We start from the raw sequence: 21,711 nt of genomic DNA, 5'->3' as shown, positions 1-21,711 counted from the left end.
TGTGACCCCATGGACAAGATCCTCTGTCCATGGAATTCTCCAGGCAAGAATACTGGAGTCAGTAGGCATCCCCTTTGCCAGGGGATCTTCCTGACCCAGGGGTCAAAGCCTTGTGAATTTACTGAGAATGGGACAATAAAAATTCTAGTCAGAGGTGAAATGAGGTATACCATCAAGAAAAATTCATATATATGCAACATATTAACATCAATTTCTTGCCTACAAAATAGAAATTATAGTATTTCAGCTATTTTAGGTATGCCCGTTTAAGTGAAAATTAATCATGTTGCTTTCTTTTTTTTCCCTAGTCACATTTGCCATATGGAACTGGAGAACAATACACAAATTTCAAAATTTCTTCTTCTGGAATTTTCAGAGAAACCAGAACTGCAGCCCCTCATATTTGTGATTTTCCTCTCCATGTACCTGATCACTGTGTTTGGAAACCTGCTCATCACCCTGGCTGTCAGCTCAGACTCCTGCCTCCACACCCCCATGTACTTCTTCCTCTCCAACCTGTCCTTTGTAGACATCTGTTTCACCTCCACCACCATCCCAAATATGCTGTGGAACATCCAGACACATAGCAAAGTTATCACCTATGAAGCTTGTATCACCCAGATGTATTTTTATATACTCTTTGCAGGATTAGATGACTTTCTCCTGGCTGTGATGGCCTATGATCGGTACGTGGCCATCTGCCACCCCCTGCAGTACGTGGTCATCATGAGCCCCCGGCTCTGTGGACTGCTGGTGCTGCTCTCCTGGACAATGACTATCATGTATTCCTTGTTACACAGTTTGATGGTGTTGCGATTGTCCTTCTGCTCAGACTTGGAAATCCACCACTTTTTCTGTGAACTCAATCAGGTGATACAACTTTCTTGTTCTGACACTTTTCTCAATAACATAGTGATCTATTTTTCAACTGCTCTCTTTGGTGGTGGTCCTTTTGCTGGCATAATCTACTCTTACTCTAAAATAGTTTCCTCCATAACTGGAATCTCATCGGCTCAGGGGAAATATAAAGCATTCTCCGTCTGTGCATCTCACCTCTCAGCTGTCTCCTTATTTTATTGTACAGTCTTAGGAGTGTACCTTAGCCCTGCTGTTACACACAGCTCACACTCAAGTGCAACAGCCTCGGTGATGTACACTGTGGTCATGCCCATGCTGAATCCCTTCATCTACAGTCTGCGGAACAAAGACATAAAGAGGTCTCTGAAGAGATTCTATTTGGGGATGCCAGGTATAAAACCGCCAGTTACATGAAAGAAATGAATGTTTTTTCGAGTCAAAGGCTTGGAAGCAGATATTGCAATGCTTTGGTCTTTGTAGAATAAAATTTGTTGCTTCTATTTATTTCCTCAGATTTCCCTTTTATTTTGATTCAGCTTCTCTATGGAAATTTTAGAAACTGTCTTTAAGTTTTTTCATCAGTCTGATATCAGGCAGTATATATTGTTCCTTCAAAATTTTCCTAAGTTTAGATTAGAAATGTTTGGAAATCCCATTCCTCTGATGGTTCATCACAGGTTTATTCAGAATAATTGCTTCTCAAAATGGTGATACCCTAGAGGGGTGGGATGAAGGGGTGAGAGGAATACACATAGTTATGTCTGATTCTTGTTGTTGTAAGGCAGAAACCAACACAAAATTGTAAAGTGATTATCCTCCTATTTAAAAATTAATTAAAAAAACTTGTATGACACCCCAAGTAATTTTCATTTGTCTTCCTGAAAGAATCATGAATTCTATTATTTTAAAAAAAGCATACAGTTGACAAGCAAGAAAAATCATATTATTTTAAATTAAGTTGGTTGAATTATTGGGTATAAAGAAATGACTATAAAATTATATGAGAACTTTTAACTATGCAAAGGGTCGATGCCCCCAACCCTTGTGTTGCTCAAGGTCTAGGATTCTATATACAAATATATGTATGGATCATCATGATCAAAAAAGACTCACTGGAGAGCTTTAATCTGTTTGGGAAAAAAAAAAATCTGTTTGGTCACAGGACACAGGGTCACAATTTGAGCAAACAAACTTGTCTTCCAATCTCCTACTTGGCTGGAATGAAATCTCAATGGGGTCACTTTTTTTTTTTTTTAATACTATTATCTGACATAAATTTTAAAAGCAGAGTAACTATGAATGCTGTACTTAAATATTGTATAAATGTCTAGAATGATAAGGAGTAGATTACTAATGTTGCTTTCAGTTCTGTTTGCTTTTATGCTGAATCATTGGACATTGCTGCATTAGAACTCATCCTAATGATAAATGTTTTAATACAACCCCTTCACTACCAAATGAAACTGTGTAGAGTGGAGTTCTGATCTCTGCTGGGCTCCTCATGAGTCTATATTCATCTGTCTTTCTCTATGTTGTTAATTCTAAAAGTTTTTGCATAGTGTACTTCTTTCTTCAGCGGTAAATGATAGTTTTCTCCATTTTGAGTGCCTGTTATGTCAGAGTTAATGGAAAAATGAGTTTATCATTAGTATGTCAGCATCATGATAAAATAAGATACTCCCTTTGTCTCTCCCTTTCAATCTACCTTTAGTAAAACATCTATACTTTAAGAAAGTTTCCTCTTCCCAACACACCAGACCTCCAGAGGGTAGGGACATCTGGTAGGGACACTGAAGGGCAGGCACTGCAGTTTCTCAGTTATAGGAAGTTGTAGGTCATATAGAAGAAACTAAAACCTTGTTCAATAGAGCTTAACTGAAAAACAAAGAAGGGCCTCTAGTTAGCAATCTGAATTCTTAGAATCAAAATAAAAAGGGTTTACCCATATAAAGCAGGTGTTTGCTATTTCAAATGCACTGACAGAAGACCAGTCTAGTGAGTACCATGAAAAACCACAGAAACATGGACTCACAAAAGGGAAATAACAATTCTCCATGAACTAATATTAACATTATGGAAAACTGTGGTCAACTAAATAGAAAAGTCAAAGCAGCATCTGGAAGAAACTCAACAAGTTATAATAAAACTGATGAAGGACTTTAATAACTCAGGAATAAAAATAATAATGAACATAAGGAACACTTTCCAAAAAGATGAAAACTCTTAGACATGACCAACCAGAAATTCTGGAGCTGAACAACTCAATAAATGAGACAAAGGATGCCTTAGAAAACACTGGAGGTAAAGGATGCGTTATGGATGTGAGTAACAGTGAGCTGAAAGGTAGAGTGATTTAGGAGAAGTGAAGACAGAACTAAGATTTTTTAATGAAGATAGTCTGTGAGAAACATCTGACTCCATTAGAAGAGGCAAGAAAGATAATGAGTTCTCCAGTGGCTCAGACGGTAAAGCATCTGCCTAAAATGTGGGATACCTGGGTTCGATCCCTGGGTCGGGAAGATCCCCTGGAGAAGGAAATGGAAACCCACTCCAGTATTCTTGTCTAGAAAATCCCATGGATGGAGGAGCCTGGCAGGCTACAGTCCACAGGGTCGCAAAGAGTTGGACACAACTGAGTGACTTCACTTTCACTTTATCCCAGAAGAAAAAGAATAAAAAGAGAGAGAAAGGAACAGAGGTAATTTATAGAGATAATAGAATTTTCAAAGCCTGGGGAAGGAACTATATGCACAAGTCCACAAAGCTATCATAATAGGACACCTAAATGTCTCAATGCAAAAGACCTACTCCAAGACAGACATATTAAAGCTGTCGAAAGTCAATGACAAAGAAAAAATATTAAATGTAACCTACAAAGGTATCTTTACTAGGGTATCAGCAGATTTCTTGGGAGAAACTCCACAGAATGAGAGAGAATGGAATGACTTTCTCAAAGTATTGAAAGATGATAACTGTCAGCCAAGAATATTCTATTCAGCCAAGTTAACCTTCAGGTGTGTATGTGTGTGTGTGTGTGCATGCTCAGCTGTTGTCTGACTCTTTGCCACCCCATGGACAGGACTGTAGCCCAGCAGACTCCTCTGTCCTTGGGATGTCCCAGGCAAGAATACTGGAGTGGGTTGCCATTTCCTCCTCCAGAGTATTTTCTGGACCCAAGGATAGAAGCCTTGTCTCCTGAGTCTTCTGTACTGCAAGCAGATTCTTTACTACTAAACTATTGGGGAAGCCTCTATCTTTCAGATATGAAAGTGAAATAAAGGCTTTTGCAGACTAACTAATGCTGGGAGTTTAGAATCACTAGAATGCTTTATAGGAAATGTTGAAAAGTTCTCTTTTACCTTGAATGAGAAGGCACAATGACACAAAACTATGCCTAAGGTGACAGAATCAGAAAAATTGCAACTCTATATCAAAATGAGTTGTTTACAATTACAGTGTAAGTTTTAAAGGGAAAAAGCATTAAAATAACTTAAACTACTTCAGTTTGGTAACTAAGTCACAATATGAAAAGGATTATTTTCTAGTACAACTTGGTACCAAAGAATGAAATGGATCTGCACTACTATGCTATTATACAAAAATAAACTCAATACAGATTAAAAACTTAGACTTGAGACCTTAAACATTAAAAATCATAGAACAAAACATAGGTTGTACCTCTTTGACATCAAAATTAGAAATATATTTGTGGATACATCTCTTCAGTCAATAAAAAAGTAAAAGCAAGCAAAGGTAATTACATCAGACTAAAAAGCTTTGAAAAAGTGAAGGAAACCACCAATAAAATTAAAAGGCCACTGTCTTATGGGGAAAGGTATTTTCAAATTATATTCCCAATGAAGAGTTTTTTTAATCAAAAAATACAAAGAATTCAATCAACTCAATACAAAAGGCAACCATATTAAAAAATGAGGAGGGGATCCTCAATGGACAGTTTTCCAAGGAAGGCGTCAGATTCATCAACAGGCACATGAAAAGAGGCCCAACATCATTAATCACCAAAGGAATGGACACCAAAGCCACTATTTAAACACGAGATGCACTTCCCATGGTTAGAATGCTGTGCTGTGCTTAGTCACTTTCTCATGTCCAATTCTTTGCAACCCTTTGGGACTGTGTAGCTCACCAGACTTCTCTTTCCATGGAATTTTCCAGGCAAGAATACTGGAGATTGCCATTTCTTCCTCCAGGGATGGGTAGAATGGCTATTATCAAAGAGAAAAAAGTCAACACATGTTGGTGAGGACCGCATTGGACCAGGAAAGGATACCCAAGTTTCACAATTTCTTCTCAAACCTGTGTATCTCCTCTCTGTATCTCTTATAAATACGTTTGTCATTGGATTTTGGGTCCACCTGGATAATCTAGGTTGATCTCACTAGAAGTCCTCAATTATATCTGTAAGGGATATTTTTTCCCCCAAATGAGGTCACTTTGGCAGGTACAAGGGGTTAGGATGTACACATATCTTTTGAAAGCCCACCATTCAATCCACTATGCTGTGTTCCAATAAAGCTTTTTTACTGAAACAGGCTGTGACTACAATTTGTTCTGTGATAACAGTGTTCTAAATCCTGATTTAGAGTGCAGATCCAGACAAAGGGAGTAAGTAAACCAGAGGCTGAACTGCAAAATAGAAAGAATATCAAAATATAGCTCCTATACTTTTAGTGGGTTTCACGTGTGTGTGTGTGTGTGTGTGTGTGTGTGCACGCGTGCGTGCTCAGTTGTGTTCAGCTGTTTGTGACCTCATGAACTGTAGCCAACCAGTCTCCTCTGTCCATGGAATTTTCCAGGAAAGAATACTAAAATAGGTTGTGTTGACTAAAAAACATATTCACTATCTGAAAGAGAGTTACTTTATTCGGTGGGGCTGTCCCCAGCCCTGGAGACAGCATCTCAGTAGCTCTGAGAAAACTGCTCCAAGGATAAAGGAGGGGAAGTCAGGCTATACATCTTTGCAACAAAGGGAGCAGGCAGGCTAAACATCAAAGTCAGATATCAAATTAAGGAATTTAACATTCATTGTATGGGAAGTTGTAAGCCTCTAGACTCACTGAATTCATTCCTTTCATATGCACGTTGGCTGTCTTGGCCAAATCCTGTTTCCTTGTTCTTAAGGAGGGGCAAATGGCTGCTTCTTGCATTCCCCCTTGGGGTGGGGGGTGGGGGGGCGGGTGGCAGCATCTGCTGGATTGCAGTTTTAGGAGCTCCCCCATTCAACATTTGGAGGCCAGAGATAGCTGATGGCTGTGACATTTCTTGTTTATTGATATGGCAGGAGATATTTTCATTTTACAGTTGCTATTTGCTACTCCCAGGAACCTTTCTGACCCAATGATGGAACTCAAGTCTCTTGCACCTCCTGCATTGGCAGGCAGATTCTTTACCACTGAGCCATCTGTTCCCAAACAGCTGCTCCCTGTGTCAGTGTGTGCCAGCAGGCAGGCGGCTAAGGATGAACAGAGAAACTGGGGCAGGGCCAAGTTCCAGTACTCTTGCCTGGAAAATCGCTTGGATGGAGGAGCCTGGTAGGCTGCAGTCCATGGGGTCCTAAGAGTCAGACGCAACTGAGCGACTTAACTTTCACTTTTCACTTTCATGCATTGGAGAAGGAAATGGCAACTGACTCCAGTGTTCTTGCCTGGAGAATCCCAGTGACGAAGGAGCCCGGTGGGCTGCCGTCTATGCGGTCGCATAGAGTTGGACACGACTGACGTGACTTAGCAGTAGCAGCAAGTGACAGGAAATCCCACATCACATAAACAACAAGGACCATGGGCAGACAAAGGAAAGCAAGAAACTTCAGATGGACAGAAAGCCACATGTTTTGGGTGATAAGGGTTCTGTAACAACCTAGAGGGGTGGTATGGGGTGGGAGATGGGAGGGAGTTTCAAGAGGGAGGGGATATACATATACTTATGGCTAATTCATGTTGCTGTTTGGCAGAAAACAGCAAAATTCTGTAAAGCAATTATCCTTCAATTAAAAAATAAATGTTTGAAAAAAATGATATATTCTGAACTATGGTGCTGGAGAAGATTCTTGAGAACCCCTTAGACAGTAAGAAGATCAAACCAATCAATCCTAAAGGAAATCAACCCTGACTATACATTGGAAGGACTGATGCTGGAGCTGAAAATCCAATACTTGGGCCACCTGATGAGAAGAACTGACTCATTGGAAAAGACACTGATGCTGGGAAAGATTGAAGGCAGGAGGAGAAGGGGACAGCAGAGGATGAGATGGTTAAATAGCATCACTGACTCAATGGACATGAGTTTGAGCAATCTCCAGTGATAATGAAGGACAGAGGAGCCTGGAGGGCTGAAGTCCATGGGATCACAAAGAGTTGGACACAATTTAGCAGCTGAACAGCAACAATTCTGTGGGTGATTTTAAATATATATCGAAATATGTCATGATTAACAAATCTTTTTAAAGAGGAGTAAATAACTGCTCTAAATTAGAGTTAAATCTCCTGATTTGTCAAACGTCACATGAAGCCAAGGATTATATGTGGTTTTGTAGTAAACAATACAATTCTTTTGTTGAAGAGTACCAATATTCTGGATATATCAGGAGCTATTGATCCTTGTGTTAGGTAGTTAGAATAGGAAACAAGAATCCAGAAGGGTGGTGGCTAAAAGACAAGGAAGGGAAAAGCCAGCAGAAATAGAAGAAAGGAAGGTCCGAGGACCTGAGTGAAGGCCTCAGGTAGAAAAAACAGCACTCCTGGCTAGCCCAATTTACAGAGGGCAGGCCCAGGGGGAGAAAAAAAAAAAAAAAGAAAAACATAAAAAAGAGGAGCCAAAGGGCTGGGGGTCTCTCTCTCTCTTCCATGTGCTGGGGCGCTCTTCTCTTTGCGTCTTTGAGTTGACATGCTCTCACGCCTCGAGGATGGATTTTCCTGATGTTTTTTAAATAAAATAGAGCTGTAACATGGAGCTGTAACACTGATTTGTCTAAGAGCTATAACACAGTCTGTTTGAGACCTGAGAGTTGTAACACCACCTATCCAAGACCTGAGAGCTGTGATGTGCTGAGGGCGTTAATGTTCGTCACCCCAAATCCTTGTGATGAGACAGAACCAAGGAGCATACACTTGCCTGACACTTGGAACAAGACAATAATTTAGAAGTCCATGGAAACTAGTCAAAATGGGTTCCTCCTTTTCAGATTAGAAAATGCTAACTGAAGGTTAGGATAAAATGCAAGGAGGTTAGACCTCTGGAAGACTGGAGAATTCATAAGAAGTAATACAAACTAGATTCAACTGACATCCAACCTTGTCTCCTGGGAACAGAGTTTCAGCAGGAAAATTTTATTATGTTTCCAGTGTCCCACAGGGAAGTGATGTGCTCTGAGGTCAGAGTAACAAAGGAAACAGTGTCTAATGAGCAGACATAGGGAGCTATAAATATCTCCTCTGTTATAGTTCCTGTAGATGTAGAACCTTGGGCTGTGCAGGACATAGTTGATGCTTTTGGAGTAAAAATTTTGGTTGGGGTACCTTCCCAGCAACAGAGCTTCAGTTTTCACCATCAACCATCCAGGGAGGAATTTGGATATCCACACAGATTTTCCTCTCATAGACCTCATCTAGGTGAGTCTATGAGTTTAATAAGTAGTTCAGGAAAGATTCAGAGAGAATGGAAGTGGAAAACTTCTATTTGAAATCACTTGAGAGTCTAATAAGTCTAGTACAGACTTGAGATATTTGCCATGCTTGTATGGTAGGTTGGCTAATTAATTTATAGTTCATTTTTAAAATATGTTAGAAAGAGAAATGTCTGATGGACTCAGCAGCATGCAATCTTGTTGATGATTAAGTGATGGAAATGGAAGTCCAGTTGAATCAGAGAGAGGAAGGAAGTGGGAGCATGAAGTGGTTCCAGTAAAATTAGAGGATATTAAAGGAGTTTTGTAGATAATGAGAATAAGAAAAGTAGATTTAGAGGCATGTGCAGTGAACTAAAGACATTTTTTTTAAAGATGTGATGCATTAAGGCATGTTCTGTGTTAGTTAAAAAGACATATTCCCATGGAGGTAGATACTATCTTGCAACAGAGTTCTTAAGACATACATTTCACAGCATATTCTTTCATGTTGGATATTCACATGAAACATATGGATTTAATACAAAAACAGGTATGCTACTGAGCTTTGATTTTTGTAAGACTTCTTCAGGCATAACTGGGAAAGCAATGGAGAAATTTGTGAGACAGAAGAAAAAAAAATCAGTTAAATCTCATCACCAATGATAATCATTCACTTAATAACATGGAAGAATTTTGCTAAGCTTTTTACATACATTTGCCTACTGATGTAGAAGGATGGAAACCACTATTTCCACTGAGTAAGGATATTAGTGTTTAGAATGGATCTATAGTCTTAAGTTCATACAGCTAACATGCGTTAGTTCTGCAGTTCAGATGCTGGTTTTCTGATTCAGTTTTTTGTACTGAAGATCACGTAGAAAAGTCTTTCCTGGAGAAGGGAATAGCACCCTTCTCCAGTATTCTTGTCTGGAGAATTCCATGGACAGAGGATCTGGGTGGTCTACAGTCCTTTTACCAATTATGTTTTAAAACTTAATTTATTGTTGAACTTTGTATATATTCTGTTGCTAATATTTCTGACATAACAATGGTTTCTAATAATTTTTAATCATTTTCAAACAATAATCAATTGTTCTTAGTTTCCTAGTGCAGTGTTCAGCCAGTAGGATGTTTCTTTTTTCCTCCTTTGACTGCCATTTTAACAGAAAAAGAATAAAAGCTTTCACATTATAAAACACTATAAAGCATGTTTTGACGGCATAAAGATAACGACTCGTTTTTCTTTTGATAAATTGTTGTAGGCTGCTTCATTAGGTATTCTGGGCATTGAGGAGTTAAAACTGGGGTTAGAATGCTGCCACTACTAAGGAAGCTTTGTCATCACAGTCTCTCAGGGACCAACTGAGCTGATTAGATCTTGATCTGTAGATGAAGGGGTTCAGCATGGGGGTGACCATGATATATATCACTGAGGTCACTAGACTTATCCTAGAAGATGAAGTGCCTACAAAACTGAGGTATACATAAACCAAGACATGTGCTCTAAAATAAGGCAACCAGGAAGGCAACCCATAGGTGACCCTTGTTTTCTTCCCCATGTCCTTTTCTTCTTTGTCATATTTTGAACTGCTTTTTTAAATTTATCTTTTAATACAGAACACAAAATGGTCACATTAAATGAAGCCCCAAGGGAAGCTCACCAACTAGAACTTAGGTACTATTCTCTAGGGTAAAGATGTTTTGATGTTGACAACTTGCTTTGTATTATTCCTTTCCTAATCGTTGTGGCTGGAGTTGAGAACTAGGGAGCGATGGGACTTCCCTGGCAGCTCAATGGTAAAGAATCTTCTTGCAATGCAGAAGCCTTGGGTTCAGTCCCTGAATTAGTAAGATCCCTTGGAGAAGGAAATGGCAACCCACTCCAGTATTCTTGCCTGGGAAATACCACGGATGGAGGAGCCTTGGGCTACGGTCCATAGAGTCACAAAGAGTCAGACAGGACTGCAGCAACTTAGCATGGATACGCAGGGAGTAATAAGCCCGGTAAGTAAACATGTGCTCTATTTGTATGAGAGTGTGTTTTGGGGAATGAGCAGTTCTCTGGGCAGTGGTACTTAAGTTTATCTACTCCAAAATATGACCTGTAAAAGACAGACACAACAGTGTTACCCAGAAGATGAAAATAAGGAGGGAATCTGTTTCTATTTAAAGGAATCATTTTAAATTTTAAAGCAAAATAAAAATGTGAAAGGAAGCACATGTGCATGAGGGACTCTGTGCCTTACAGTTTTGGCAGCAGCAGGGAGGTTATCAGCATCCTTTGACGTCGCCTCCCTTTCTCCCCTCACTCATTCCCCCAGACACTTGGGCTTCCTTTTGAGCCTTGACTATTTGAAACAAGTCCCAGCCTCAGTGACTTCACACTGACTCTTTCCCCAACAGGATACTCTCCTCTCCCAGATAATATAATATCTTCCTTTGTCTTCCATCAGGTCTCTGTTCAAATTTCTCCTTGTTTGAGGTCTCCCTGAGCTCCCAGTGAAGCATAACACTTCCACTCTATCTTAAAATTCATGGTAGCTAAGTAGTGTCTGACTCTTGTGATCCCAGAGGACCTGCCAGGCTGCTCTGTCCATGGGATTCTCCAGGCAAGAATACTGGCGTGGGTTGCCATTTCCTTCTCCAGGGGATCTTCCTGACCTGCGGATCAAACCCAGGTCTCCTGCATTGCGGGCTGAATCTTTACCAACTGAGCTATGAGGGAAGCCCCTGTCTTATACCTGCTTTGTTTTTCCATTTACTCTGTTTTGTAGTGAATTTTTTCCACAGCATCTTTCACTATAAGACATGGCAATGTGTTTTTGTATTTGTTAATTTATAATTTTAATCACTATTGGACTGTAGGGAGTTTTGTTCTTAGCATCCTATACATTCACCCCAGAAGATAGTCAGTATTCAACATAAATTCCTCAAGATAGTGGAAGAATTTTGCATTTAAACTGGGTACATGAGCTGTTGGCCAAAAGCCTGAGTGTGAAACAGGAATCTCTAATCACAGATGTCACAGAAGATATCTTGAATACTACAAAAATGTGTAATTTACAGCTTCTCACTATGTTAATGTCCACATGTACAAAAATTAATCATGTTCTTTTTTTGTTTCCTAATAGTGACCTCCAAAATATGGTACCAGGCAACAAAACACAAATTTCAGAATTTATTCTTCTGGGATTTTCAGAGGAACCAGCACTGCAGCCCATCATATTTGGGCTTTTCCTCTCCATGTATCTGATCACTGTGGTTGGAAACCTGCTCATCATCCTGGCGGTCAACTCAGACCCCCAGCTCCACAGCCCCATGTACTTCTTCCTCTCCAACCTGTCCTTTGTAGACATCTGCTTCACCTCCATCACCATCCCTAAGATGCTAGTGAACATACAAACACAAAGCAAAGTCATTTCCTATGAAGACTGCTTCACTCAGATATATTTTTTCCTACTATTTGTACAGTTGGATGACTTCCTCCTGACTGTCATGTCGTATGACCGGTATGTGGCCATCTGTCACCCCCTGCACTACGCAGTCATCATGAGCCCCCGGGTGTGTGCACTGCTGGTGCTGGTGTCCTGGATGATAGGTGCCCTGAATTCCCTGTTACAAACTTTACTGGCCCTGCGCTTGTCTTTCTGTACAGTCTTGGAAATCCCACACTTCTTCTGTGAATTCAAAGAGGTGATCCAGCTTGCCTGTTCTGACACCTTTCTTAATAAAACCATGATGCACTTTGCAGTTGCGCTGTTGGGTGGTGGTCCATTCGCTGGGATATGTTACTCTTACTCTAGGATCATTTCCTCCATACGTAGAATCTCATCAGCTCAGGGGAAGTATAAAGCGTTTTCCACCTGTGCATCTCACCTCTCAGTTGTCTCCTTGTTTTATTGTTCAGTCTTAGGAGTGTACTTTACCCCTGCTGTTACCCACAACTCACATTCAAGTGTAACAGCCTCAGTGATGTACACTGTGGTCACACCCATGCTGAACCCCTTCATCTACAGTCTGAGGAATAAAGACATAAAGAGGGCTCTGAGAAAATTCTTTAGGACGGCAACTATATTAGAACCAATTGTCTTGAGGTCTTAGAAATGTTGATTTTTGCAAGATGCAATGCCTTAGAAGCTAAAATTGTGATTTTCTGATCTGATTGTGAAAAGTGCGCTTGCTCCTTCAATTTACTGCCTGATATTTCCATTTATTTGATTTTAATTTCTTTATACAAGTTAACTAGCTCTCTTGACTGACCTTTATGCTATTTGCTATCTTTTTTTCCTCTGTCATTTTTTCTACTTCCACAAATTGATTTGCAACCTTAAGTGGAATATATGGAAATTCCCATTTACCTCATGACTCTTCATGCATTCCTTGGGAATAATTTCTTCTGAAGTGAAATGTTTCATATTGAACACTTTGTTTTTCAGTTTCAGCTCAGTTCAGTCGCTCAGTTGTGTCCAACTCTTTGCGACCCCATGAATCGCAGCATGCCAGGCCCCCCTGTCCATCACAAACTCGTGGAGGTTACTCAAACTCATGTCCATCGAGTCGGTGATGCCATCCAGCCATCTCATCCTCTGTTGTCCCCTTCTCCTCCTGCCCCCAATCCCTCCCATCATCAGGGTCTTTTCCAATGAGCCAACTCTTTGCATCAGTTTACTAAAAGAAAAATCATGAGTTGTACTATTTCCCTGGGAAAAAGTACCAACTTGGCAACCAAAGCCATTTTCACAATTTCATTAGACAGTCAAATATGAAACTTTTTTTCCTTCATCATTTATTTGTTCATCACAACCACACCCATGCTGAACCCCTTTATCTGCTTTCTGAGCAAGAAAGACATAAAGAGAAACTGAAGTGATTCAATGGGATGGCAGTCACAAAGCAGTCAGTTGCCCTGGGGGTGATGAACTGTCCTTGATTTCACAGAAAATAGTCCTGCAACCAGAAGTTGTGATTCTTTGTCCATTGTATAATAAAACTCACTCCTCTTTGTTTCTTGGAGCTTCCTTTTTATTGTAATTCAAGCTCTCAATACAAATCCAGTGACTCCTTTATAAATAATCTTTCTCCCAGTCTATTATATAGGCATTTTTAAAAGTTTTGCTTTTTTCTATTTCAAAATTCTCCAAACTTTGGGTATGAAATATTTGGACATTCTCATTTTTCATGGAGTAACATGAGAAAGAATTTCTTCTTAAATGACATATATCATCCCAAGTAATTTTTGCCTTGTTTTCCTGAAAGAATAGTCATGAGATGAATTACTCATATAAAAAAAGTACAAGTGAAATCTAATGCAATTTATATAATTTTATAACAGGGTTGATTGAATCATAGAGTATGGAATTGTGGATGAGGCGCATTGATTGCAGATTTTCAAGTGCACAGGGTGTCATTGCCCCAACCCCTGCATTGCTCAAGAGTCAACTCTTTATATATGTATATGTACGTGTATCTCATGATCAAATGTGACTCACTAGAGAGCTTGACCGCCTATCCAGTCATGTGATTTAGGTCATAATTTGTGCAACCGAACACGTCTGCCAATCTACTGCTTAACAGGGAGGAAACTGCAATGGAGTACTTTTTAACACCATTTTCTGTAATAAAATTCAAAGGCAGTAATGCTGATTGCTATCTTTAAATATCAGAATAAATGCATAGAATGAGAAATCTATTATAATTGCCCTCAGTTCTGTACAATCTTATATTTTACTCAGTTATTGCTGCATAACCACCCACCCTAATGGTAAATGTTTGAATGTAATGTCTTTATTATCAAGTGAGATTTAATATTGAGTTGTTCTGCTCTCTTCTGGGCTCCTCATAAGTCTACATGCACTTGTAATTTTATACGTTACAACTCTAAAGCTCATCCCAGAGGTTGTATGCAGCCATATGGCAATTCTTTCTTCACTAATATATGATAGTCTACCCCACTTATGTATGTATTTTAATCTTGCAACTTGTGGGAAAAAATAGTTTATCATTGGTGATATCAGCATCATGGTGGCAGAAGACGCTCCCTGTGTCTTACCTCTTCAATCTACAACTAGTAAAACACCCATAACTAAACAAAGTTTTTCTACCTAACATGTTAGGTCACCAGAGATACACATTGTTGTACATCTGAAGGTGAATGGATTTTTCATCTAGAGGAGATGGAACTGGGAGAACAACAGGGGCAGTGATCCTGGCCTCAGCTGCACCACTGAGGCAGCGGAGCTCATTGCCTCAGAAGGACCTGGTAGCATCAGTGGACGTGGTACAAGGGACCCTGGCCTCCTGGATGCAGCAACATCTAGAGCCACAGAGAACCAGGTAGTACAGATAGTGTAGCCCTTAACCTTGGTGACCCTGGGCATGGCAATAGAGCCCACCATTTTCAGGATTTCTCCAGCAAAGATGATGGCAAAGGAAGAATGTTATAGGCAGCCAGAAATAAAGAAGAGTAACCTACAAAGGTATCATCATTAGGCTATGAGCAAATTTCTCATCAGGTCAATGAAATATCATACTCATAATATTGTTATACAAAACTGTCAACCATAATGCTCTATCCAGAAAAGTTACCCTTCAGATATGAAAGAAAGAAAGGTTATCTCACAGATAAAGACAAGCTGTGGAAGTTCAACACCCAGAACTATTTTATTTTTTAAATTTATTTATTTTAATTGGAGGCTAATTACAATATTGTATCAGTTTTGCCATACATTGACATAAATCAGCCATGGGTGTATATATGTTCCCCATCCTGAACCCTCCTCCCACCTCCCTCCCCATCCCCTCCCTCTGGGTCATCCCAGTTCACCAGCCCTGAGCACCCTGCATCATGCGTCAAACCTGGATTGGTGATCTGTTTCACATATGATAATATACATGTTTCAATGCTCTTCTCTTGAATATTGAATATTGAATAGAGCAATATTGAAATGCTCTCTCTAATTAAAATGAAAAAACAAAAGTACCCGAAAATTGAATAAGGTGATAGAATCAGAAAACTGAAACTATTTATCAGACAAGGTTGTTAACAATTACAGTACAATGCTTAAAGAAAAAAGCATTAAAAATAACTGTAGCTGCTTCATTGGTAACAATCACAAAATGAAGAAGAATATTTTCTGAACTGGACAACTTCAGGGAAAAGAATGCAACTTAACCACTCTACCACATTATATACAAAGATAAACTCGACATAGGTTAAAGACTTAAATGTGAGGTCTAAAACATTAAAAATCATAGAATAAAATATAGGCAGTAATACCTTAACTTCAGTTTTAGAAATATTTGGGAGGGATATATTTCCCCAGGCAAGAAAAATAAAAGTAAAAATAAACAGAACTATATCAAACAAAAAAACTCTGCAGTGAAGGAAACCAGGAACAAAACTAAAAGGAAACCTACTCGAGGGAAAAGGTATTTGCACATTATACATCTGATAAGGGACTGTTATTCAAAAGAAGAATTCAGTCAACCTAATTAAAAACATGAACAACCAAATTAAAGACAGGTAAAGGACCTTCAGTAGACATTCCCCCCCACCAAGGAATACATACAGATGGTCAACTGCCGGGGTCCAGCCTCGGCAGGATCCAGGGGTACCCTCAGGATGAATGGCGTTGGCGAGAGAAAGAGAGAGAGAAAGAGAGAGACAGAGAGAGTGACCAGATGGGGGGATGCAGCAGAGTCTGGCAAATCTTTATTTTTTTACTGTAGCTTTTATATTCTAAGTTAGTACATTTTTAAGGGGAAGATAGTTTAATATTACTTCGGCTCATCATTCACGAAACCAGGGTGTTTTCTGCATACTTCTTTGTGAGAGTCTTGTACATTATCTTCTGGCCATGGGGCCTGTTGGCATTTTTTGACCTACGTGAATGCAAAGCTGTTTTCCGTAATCTATTCTTTAATGAACACAAAGGTCAGTCCTTTTGCAGAAGTTATCAGTTAAATTTATCTAAAAGGTTTACCACACAAAGAATCTGCAGCTCCGGTGAGGCAGCCCCTGTTTAGCATTCCTGGTTAAAATGAACAATTCTAAACGCTTATTTTTCTAAATCTTTAACTATAACCACTTTTAGAATAATATTTTTGTGTTCTCTAATAAGGCTCCCTCACCCCTGAAGGGCTCTGTGCCTATTAGGGCCTTTTGTGTGATCAGGTTCTTTATGCTGTTTATGATTAAGGTGTTGTGAGCAGTCGTGTGCATTAGTACGCATTTGCCAATCAGGCTAGAATGCCAGCAAAGGGGTCTAAATTGAAACACTCCTTTCATCCTGGATAATCTTATAGGATACCACCGTCCGGGAGACATATTGATTAAAGTTCTAAGTTGATTCTGTTTGGAGAGAGATTGGGGAAGGCCATCTACCTGTGTCACAGAAATTAGGGAGTAGTCTAATATAGCAAGCATCAGAAAGGCAGATCATCTTTAAGGTGAGTGCCGGGGCAGCTTTTTGAGATCCCTGAGGTCCTGATCTGCCTTGCTTGTCAGGTCTTCTCCTCATGATCTTGTCATGGGTGGGATCTCGTGTGCTGGCTACCGGCAGTCAACAAGCTCGTGAAAAGAGGTTTGATATCTTCAGAGAACTGGAAATCAAAATCACAGTGAGACACATTTCCCACTGGTCAGAATGGCTATTGTTAAAGAGACAAAAATCAACAAACGTTGGTAAGGACCACATGGGACCACGAAACGATACCCAAATTCACAATTTCTTCCTCTTGAATATCAGAGGAATCAAAACTGCAGTCCCTCATGTTTGAGAGTTTCCTGTTCATGTACCTGATCACTGTGTTTGAAAACCTGCTTATCTTGAGACTTCCTTGATGGTCCATTGGCTAAGACACCACACTCCCAATGCAGGGACTCAAGGTTTGACTCCTGATGGGGAAACCAGATCCCAAAGGTCACAACTAAAACCCTCACATGTTGCAGTGAAGATCTCATACACCACAACTACGACCCTGTGCAGCCAAATAAATTAAAAAACAAAACTGCTCATCATCCTGGCCACAATCTCTGACTCCTACTGCCACACACCCATGTAATTATTCTTCTCCAATTTGTTCTTCTTAGATATGTGTCCCTTAACCACCATCCCAAAGAAGGCTAAGTCATAACCTATGACTATACATTAACCCACTCTTTGTAGATTTGGACAACATTTTCCTGACCACAAAGGCCTATGACCACTTCACGGCCATCTGCCAACCCCTGCACTATTCTAAAACCCTGAACCTTCTGATCTGTGGACTGCTTCTTCTGGTGTTTGATTCTTGAGTGTCCTGTATTCCTAGTTACAAAGATGAATAGGGTCACAACTGTCCTTCTGTACAACTTTGGAAATCCTCCACTTTTCCTGTGAAATCAAACAGGATGTCCAACTTGCCAGTCGTGACACCTTTCTTAGTGACATGGTGATGTATTTTGAAACTGTAATATTCCAGAGTGGTGATCTCTTGCCTGGGATCCTTTACCCTTATTCTAAGAAAGTTTCCTTTATACGTGCAATGCCATCACCTTGGGAGAAGTATAAAGTGCTTTGCACCCGTGCCTCTCACCTCTCAGTTGTATTCTTGCTTTATTGTATGAGCTCTGCTTGTACCTCAGCCTTTCTGCTCCACAAACCCTTCTGCTCAGAGTCGAGTGCATTTGCCTCAGTGATGTTCACTGTGTTCACACCCATGTTGAACCCCTTCAGATCTGCAGTCTAAGGTACAAAGACATAAAGAAGGCTCTGAAAATATTCTTTGTAATGGCAGGTATAAAAGGACTAGCAGTCATAGGATTAAAGAAGTTCCCACTTTTGCAGGATGCAAAGCATTTGAGCCAGAATTTGATACTTTTTGATCAGAATGTAGAAGTAAAAATTGCTCACTCCCTCTATTCCCTGAAATTTTCATTCCTTTGATTCAAATTCTTTATAACAGTGAAGTAACTCACATTTTTAAGCTCTTTCTCTGTCTGATTTATAATCAATTTTCCCCTTTGTCCATTTTTAAATTTCTCAAAATTTTTCCCAAACTTGTTTCACAATATTTACAATTCCATTTTTTCATGGAAGAACATGGACTTCTTAAGAATTATTTCTTCTCAAATGATACATATCATCCAAATATTTTTTCTCTTGTGTTATTGAAAGAATTGTTAGAAGTAATAGCACCACAGTGGGGAAAAAAGCTACACTTACTAGCCAAGGCATTTTATGTAGTTTTATATCAGAGGAAAACTGTGACTCTAGTTTTCATTTTGCATACACCATTCCTTAATTATTGCCTTTTTTGCTTATGTAAATTATTTCTTCATTGCTCTTCTTGACAATGGAGACTTTAACCTACAGTTTGCTTTAGAGGTGGTTATTCAGGTTTATCTTCTCTTTAGGATCCTGTTCTCTTATTTACTGGTGTCCACAGTACTTACCCTAGTTACTGGCAAGTGTTAGTCAACTACAGATTTTCAAGTGGAGTTTACACAGAAGAACACATCTGAATACATTCACTTAATATGGCCTTTGAGTCAGGGGGAAAAGTCAATAGGTAGAAAATTTAAACTACACTTTGTATTACTAAGCAAAATATTTCACTTTCATGCCCTACATCTATTCACTGACGTTTGGATTTTGGTGTTCTTGGGAAAGTGTCCTATTCTCATTAGGATAAAAGATTGGTTGCTGTGTTTAAAATAAGTTCTGTGTAATCACCTATAAAGCAAGTGAAAAACTTTTTCAAAATTATATATATAAAATATTTTTGTTGAAGAAGATTAAACTGAATAGTGATAGTGAAAGTGTTAGTGACTCAGTCATGTCCGATTCTTTGTGACCCCATGAACTGTAGCCCACCAGTCTCCTCTGGCCATGAAATTCTCCAGGTAAGAATACTGGGGTGGGTTGCCATGTCCTCCTGCAGGGGATCTTCCCGACCCAGGGATCAAACCCAGGTCTCCAGCACTGAAGGCAGATTCTTTACCGTCTGAGCCACCAGGGAAGCCCAAAACTGTGTATACGTGACTCCAACACAGAACCACTTTCTTGCCACCCAAAGCATGATTCCCAGACCTGGACCTGCAGCATCAACAATACCTGGGAGCTTGTCAGAAACAGGGTCCCTGGGTCTACAAGAGACCGGGTGAATCAGAATTTGCATTGAACTAGAACCCTTGGTGATTTGTATCTACAGTGAATTTAGAAATATTTTGATCTAGAATAGGGATTCTCACCATCTTACTGTTGATTTGGAGCAGGATAATTGTTTATATTGGGTGCTGTTCAGTTCAGCTCTGTCTCTCAGTAGTGGCTGACCCTTTGCGACCCCATGGACTGCAGCATGCCAGGATTCCATGTCCATCGCCAACTATTGGAGCTTACTCAAACTCATGTCCATTGAGTCAGTGATGCCATCCAATCATCTCCTCCTCTGTGTTCCCTTCTCTTCCCACCTTCAGTCTTTCAACGGGTCAGTTCTTTGCATCAAGTAGCCAAAGTATTGGAGTTTCAGCTTCAGCATCAGTCCTCCCAATGAACACCAGGACTGATTTCCTTTAGCATGGACTGGTTGGACCTCTTTGCAGTCCAAGGGACTCTCAAGAGTTGTCTGCAACTAATGCTGCTAATTGTCTGTGGTTTATAGAACATTAGCAGCATCCTTTCAGATACTGCAAAATAATTCCAAGAACTAAATCTTCTCAGATTGAATCACTGCCCCAGAGCTCCAGAACCGAGGGATTCCAATCAGATTCCATCCCTTACTTGGTTTATACCTTTGAGTAGAACATTAAATCCCACTGAGTCTTATTTTGACTATGGAAAATGATGCTCATAAAAGCACTATTTCATAGAATACACTGGTTTTAAAATTAAATTTGTCAATCTCTATAATATGTAAGGGCTTCACTGGTGGCTCAGATGGGAAAAAATTCTGCCTGCAAGCAGGAGACCCGGGTTCAATACCTGGGTCAGGATGACCCCCTGCAAAGGGAATGGCAGCTCAGGTATTCTTACCTGGGAAAGCCCATGGACAGGGGTGCCTGGCAGGCTACGGTCCATAGGGCGGCAAAGAGTCAGACATGACTGAGTGACTAAGACACCCATGAGCATAATCTGCTAATCTAGTTTACTGGGCATAATAATAGCTCAGTATCTCTTTTATAATTGGAAATATTTTGTACTGAGGACTAAATGACAGCTCTGAACTTGTGATGTAAGTAGACAACTCTCAATTAGCTTGGAAAAACCACCATGAATCCAGGGAATATAATACCCAAGATTTTATACTAAAGGAGAAAAGTTGTTCCCCTTTTTGAAGAGAGGAATAGTTATTTCCAGAAGCTTTGGTGATTGTGTCCCCACCACAAATCAAAGTTTTGAAGACACATGTGATCTATTTAAGAAAAATCTTCAATGTTATGCTTTTGAGAAAATTTGAACTCAAGGATGTGATGAGGTGCTAGGAGGCTTAGAATTTTGGAAGCAGGAGAATTATTGTAGAAGGAGTAGTAAAAACTGAATTCACCTAACTTATAAAGCAGTCTCCTAGGAACAGAGAATGAGCAGGAAAAAGAAAAACTCCATTCTGCCCAGACCAGTGTCTCCAAGGGAAGTCCCGTACTTATAGATTGGAGTCACAATAGGAAAACATGTTTAATGAGCTGACATAGGAAGAAGTAAATATCTGCTCTCCTGCAGTACCTCAGCCTGTGTCATAGCTGTTTGACTAGGATGTGATCCTTGCTTTTGGAGCTCTATATCTGACTAGAAGACTTCTTCCTGTTATCTTGTTTGTGGACAAAACTTTATTCTGCATCGTCAGTCATTTTCCTTTTATGCAGAAAGCTTGCTCTCAGATTCTGCAGGCAGGTGAGTCCAAGAGCTGAGCAGACACTTTAGGAGAGGGTGAAAGAGGATGGAAGCCAGGAACTTGTACCTGAGGTCACCTGAAGACCCCTGTAACATAGCCCAGAGGCCAGAGGTCACTGTGGTTGTTCACTGGCTTTCCTTATCTTAGTGTATATTTATTTATTGTCTAAAAAATAAACTGAACATTGCACTCTGAAATGCAAGTGTTGATGCTGACAATTAAATTGTGTTAATGGAAGTTCAATTAGAAAAAAGAAATGAGAGACATAACCTGTTTTCAGTAAAATTAGGCAGTAAGTCTATGAATTGTATTTATTGATGTGCATGTGTATGCTTAGTCATTCAGTCATGTTCCGCTCT

General features: G+C 39.8%; 2 protein-coding genes across 2 annotated transcripts; both read left to right on the top strand.

Moving 5' to 3' along the window:
- Positions 1 to 321: 321 nt before the first annotated feature.
- LOC122700877 (olfactory receptor-like protein OLF4) lies at positions 322 to 1,272 on the top strand. Its single transcript, XM_043913908.1, has one exon. The coding sequence runs from the start codon at positions 322 to 324 to the stop codon at positions 1,270 to 1,272; it is 951 nt and encodes a 316-aa protein (XP_043769843.1).
- Positions 1,273 to 11,596: 10,324 nt separating this feature from the next.
- LOC122699966 (olfactory receptor 7A17-like) lies at positions 11,597 to 12,583 on the top strand. The gene has a single exon (XM_043912466.1). It carries the CDS (start codon positions 11,627 to 11,629, stop codon positions 12,581 to 12,583), a length of 957 nt encoding a protein of 318 aa, XP_043768401.1. The 5' UTR covers positions 11,597 to 11,626.
- The last annotated feature ends 9,128 nt before the right edge of the window (positions 12,584 to 21,711 follow it).

This window comes from Cervus elaphus, chromosome 9 (assembly GCF_910594005.1).
Source record: "Cervus elaphus chromosome 9, mCerEla1.1, whole genome shotgun sequence".
NCBI classification, from domain to species: domain Eukaryota; kingdom Metazoa; phylum Chordata; class Mammalia; order Artiodactyla; family Cervidae; genus Cervus; species Cervus elaphus.
Note: the sequence above shows the minus strand (reverse complement) of the source record. Positions and strands in the feature narration are given on the sequence as shown.